Raw genomic sequence first — 5,000 nt, 5'->3', positions numbered from 1 at the left:
GCTGGTCTTCTCTCCTCTATTGTTCTGTATATCGAGTGAAGCGCTTCAGAAACAAGAACACATGTGGGCGGGGCTTGATTGTGTCTGTGAGGAATTGATTGGATGGTCGTGGTTTGCTATTGGCTGATCTCATGTGAGTGACAGGTTGCCCCGCCCACATCATCAGAGGAGAGAAGAGATGCTGCAAGAGGAACTTATTCTCATTCAAGATTATTAATACAATAATGATGTGCACCCATAAATCATTTAGAATAAACACTGCAATATTTAATGAAACAATTTAAATTTTAAATCCAATCAGAGCAGACTGTAGTTGACTGACCAATCAGAGCAGACTGTAGTTGACTGACCAATCAGAGCAGACTGTGGTTGACTGACCAATCAGAGCAGACTGTGGTTGACTGACCAATCAGAGCAGACTGTAGTTGACTGACCAATCACAGCAGACTGTAGTTGACTGACCAATCAGAGCAGACTGTAGTTGACTGACCAATCAGAGCAGACTGTAGTTGACTGACCAATCACAGAAGACTGTAGGTGACTGACCAATCACAGAAGACTGTAGGTGACTGACCAATCAGAGCAGACTGTAGTTGACTGACCAATCACAGCAGACTGTAGTTGACTGACCAATCAGAGCAGACTGTAGTTGACTGACCAATCACAGAAGACTGTAGTTGACTGACCAATCACAGAAGACTGTAGGTGACTGACCAATCACAGAAGACTGTAGGTGACTGACCAATCAGAGCAGACTGTAGTTGACTGACCAATCACAGCAGACTGTAATTGACTGACCAATCAGAGCAGACTGTAGTTGACTGACCAATCACAGAAGACTGTAGGTGACTGACCAATCACAGAAGACTGTAGGTGACTGACCAATCAGAGAAGACTGTAGGTGACTGATCAATCAGAGAAGACTGTAGGTGACTGACCAATCACAGAAGACTGTAGGTGACTGACCAATCACAGAAGACTGTAGGTGACTGACCAATCACAGAAGACTGTAGTTGTCTGACCAATCAGAGCAGACTGTAGTTGACTGACCCATCAGAGCAGACTGTAGGTGACTGACCAATCAGAGCAGAGTGTGGTTGACTGACCAATCAGAGCAGACTGTAGTTGACTGACCAATCAGAGCAGACTGTAGGTGACTGACCAATCACAGCAGACTGTAGTTGACTGACCAATCACAGCAGACTGTAGGTGACTGACCAATCAGAGCAGACTGTAGGTGACTGACCAATCACAGAAGACTGTAGGTGACTGACCAATCAGAGCAGACTGTAGTTGACTGACCAATCAGAGCAGACTGTAGTTGACTGACCAATCAGAGCAGACTGTAGGTGACTGACCAATCACAGAAGACTGTAGTTGACTGACCAATCCGAGCAGAGGGTGCATGCAGAACTGATGTAAATGTATTGTAGCAGACCCAGAACTGCTGTGAGGATAAAATGGCCACTTTAATCTCGAACTCGCTGCTAACTGACCCTGACTAACAGAATGTGTGTATGTATTGCAGAAGGTTTGACTGGTCAACTTCGGCCAAACAGGAAACCAAACTAACACAGGTACTACTAACTAAACACACCCTTTCCCTGTCCATCATGTGACCAGAACTTGCATTTCTTAAAACAGTGTAGTGTTGCTTATTGTGTTCATTTGACACACACTTCTTTCTATGTTGTTAAAGTCGCATGAAATCAAAATGAACTCTATTTACTTTCATCTTACGCTGTATTTTTCTCCCCCTGTAGCCCTACACCGTTCCTCTTCCTCATCTGCTAGTATACAGTATATGGCATTATTACCAGTATTGTTGGATAAACGCGTCTGTTAAATGTAGATGCAAACTTCTTATTTCAACTTTTGTTTCTTGGGTTTCGCAGAAGAAGAAGGGTGGCATGGAGACCGATGACTTCAGGGCCTGTCTGATCTCTATGGGTTATGATCTGGTAAAATATCTAATAATGTTCCTGCATGAATTCTCATGTCGAATATGGTTTCTGTAACGCAACATCTGATACGTGTACTTCTGTAACTGGGGTTAAAAGCCCATAAATGATTGATCATATCCTACAGGAGCCTTAAAGCAGGAGTTCACTTTCAAATAAACATGTCCTGATAGTTTACTCTCCTCCACGTCTTCAGATGTTCACGTCTTTCTTTCTTCAGTGGAAGAGAAATGCAGGTGTGTGAGGAACACACTCCAGATGTTCTCCATATAGTGACTTCAATGGTCCAGCGGGTCGAAGGTCTCAGAGACGGTACAAGACGCGCATTTGTGGTTAAAAAGTATATATATGTAGATAAGATGAGACTCTTATTCCTCGGCTGGATCGTGAGAGACTTTGAAGCTGAAACTCACATCTGGACCTTCGACCCGCTGGACCATTGAAAACACTATATGGAGAACATCTGGAGTGTGTTCCTCACACACCTGCATTTCTGTTCCACTGAAGACAGAAACACATGAACATCTGAAGACGTGCGGGAGAGTAAACTATCAGGACATGTTTATTTGAAAGTGAACTCCTGCTTTAAGGATCTCAGACGTCGCTGCACACGTGTGTTTCAGGATTTCTGTGTTGTGTATGTGAAGATCTTCATGTCACATGTTCCTCAGGGTGAAGCCGAGTTTGCGCGGATCATGTTTTTGGTGGATCCCAACGCTTCCGGTAAGGTGACGTTCCAGGCCTTCGTGGACTTCATGACCCGCGAGACCGGAGACACGGACACCTCGGAGCAGGTTGTCGCCTCCTTCAGGATCCTGGCTGCGGATAAGGTCAACACACACACACACACACACACACACACACACACACACACAAACAAACACACACACACACACACACACACACACACACACACACACACCTCGGAGCAGGTTGTCGCCTCCTTCAGGATCCTGGCTGCGGATAAGGTCAACACACACACACACACACACACACACACACACACACACACAAACAAACACACACACACACACACACACACACACACACACACACACACACACACCTCGGAGCAGGTCGTCGCCTCCTTCAGGATCCTGGCTGCGGATAAGGTCAACACACACACACACACACACACACACACGTGCGCGCGCGCGTACACACACACACACACCTCGGAGCAGGTCGTCGCCTCCTTCAGGATCCTGGCTGCGGATAAGGTCAACACACACGCGCGCACACACACACACACGCACGCGTACACACACACACACGCACGCGTACACACACACACACACACACACACACACACGCGCACATTTGGATTACAGTTTTAAAATAAACAACTTAATGTGATGCATATTTGACAGTCATACGTCAGATTTCTGTACTCAAAAAATCATGGCATAGTTTATTAACTATTAATATCTATTTAAATTTATTTAAATAATCATGTTTTTAAAATGCATTTTTTTCAAATGGCTGTTGCTTAATATCCGTTTCATGAATGACTGATGAATATGCATTACATTAACGGGTTTTTTTTGCCAGACATTTTTTATCTTTTTGTACAACAATTTCATGCCGCCGAGAATATTTTGTTGTATGAATATCTGAACATGTAATATATCAAAAGAAAGAACACAGAGTTTTTAAACAAACAAACAAACATCATATTCTAGCTTCATGCATTCTTTTTTATCCACATTTGAATGTGGGTCATTTTCATTAAATAAAGCTAAAAGCACGGGTTTGATTCCCATGAAAAGCAATAATTGATAAGAATGTAAATGTGTGTCTTGAAATGCAATGTAAGTCGCTTTGGAGAAAATTTGGAGAATGCATAGATGCAATCTTAAAATTTGGCCTAAATTTTTTTTTGAATCATAATTAAATACCTTGCATAATCAAAAAGCATGCATATATCCATCAATGTTCTTTCAACGGCCTGGTCATGTGATTCCAGCCGTATATCCTGGTGGATGAGCTCCGCCGGGAACTGCCCCCGGATCAGGCCGAGTACTGCATCTCCAGGATGCCCCCGTATACAGGACCTGATGGAGAACAGGGGGCTTTGGACTACGCGGCGTTCTCCACGGCCCTGTACGGAGAGAGCGACCTCTAGCTGTGTGGAGCCCAGAGAGAACAAGACTCGTACTCGCAGTCCTGGCCGTGTGTGTGTGTGTGTGTGTGTGTGTGTCTCTGAGAACAGTTACTCAGTGCAAGAGTGTTTCACTTCAAAATAAAGAATATTAGGCATTGCATTTATGATATGATTTACTGTGGGCTCCCAAAGTCTGAGACCATTACATTTGTTAAATATACCATCTTTTTTTTTTTTTGACGTTTAGGATTCTAAAATAATTCAATTTTCATTGGTTTAACATTTTAAAATTTGACTATATTAAGAATGCTAGATTTTTTTTTTTTTTTTTTTTTCAATACAGATTTCTAGTCAAAAAGTAAACGAGTCATTGATCATTTGACATATCTCAGATCTGGCTGGAGAACATCATGATCATCAGGTTTAGGTCACGTGACACTGTCAGACACATGAGTATAACTCTGAGCCCCGCCCCCATCTGCTTCTCTCATGCAGCCACGTCAACCAATCACTGCACGCCATCACGACTGGCTCCGCCCCACAACAGTTATTAAAGGCATACTATGCAGTTCTTGTGAAACTGCGACCCCTTGAGTCACTGTGGAGTACTTGTTTTCAACGTTACTGTCGTAAATATCACTCACGCAGATCCGTCTCTGCACTCAGACTTCTGGACCCACTGTGTATCCTCATGATGAACGTATTATTCTGAACTATGAAACGCTTAGTTAGCAATGGCTGGTTATGATCGGTCCACTCTGCAAATAAATACAAATAATTAAAAAATCTGTAAGCTTTTTTTGTTTCAGTAAAAGTCGCCAACCTTCTTAAAACAAGATCAATTGTGCACGTTTTACCCATTTTTCTCTTTGTTTCAAGAAATGTGCCAATGCAACTTTATACTGAAACATTAAAGATATATGACAAACTAATCT

The 5,000-nt window shown here is 42.9% G+C and overlaps 1 protein-coding gene across 5 annotated transcripts in view; it reads left to right on the top strand.

Annotated features, from left to right (window-relative positions):
• The window catches only part of LOC306989326 (alpha-actinin-2), a 27,685-nt gene extending 22,690 nt beyond the window's left edge, over window positions 1-4,995 (top strand). For 2 of the 5 annotated variants that reach the window (XM_079594919.1, XM_079594920.1), the window contains 3 exons: window positions 1,896-1,961; window positions 2,633-2,791; window positions 3,928-4,995. In XM_079594919.1, coding sequence (XP_079451045.1) covers window positions 1,896-1,961; window positions 2,633-2,791; window positions 3,928-4,086 — 384 coding nt within the window. In that variant the 3' untranslated portion in view covers window positions 4,087-4,995. Of the gene's footprint in view, window positions 1-1,528; window positions 1,578-1,895; window positions 1,962-2,632; window positions 2,792-3,037; window positions 3,074-3,145; window positions 3,182-3,927 lie in introns of all 5 variants that reach the window. The other 3 variants (XR_013795617.1, XM_079594917.1, XM_079594918.1) reach the window with 3 other exon arrangements.
• Window positions 4,996-5,000: the final 5 nt, after the last annotated feature.

Source organism: Phoxinus phoxinus, assembly GCF_949152265.1.
Source record: "Phoxinus phoxinus genome assembly, chromosome: 21".
In the NCBI taxonomy this organism is placed as follows: domain Eukaryota; kingdom Metazoa; phylum Chordata; class Actinopteri; order Cypriniformes; family Leuciscidae; genus Phoxinus; species Phoxinus phoxinus.
This window is presented reverse-complemented; position numbering and strand designations above follow the sequence as displayed.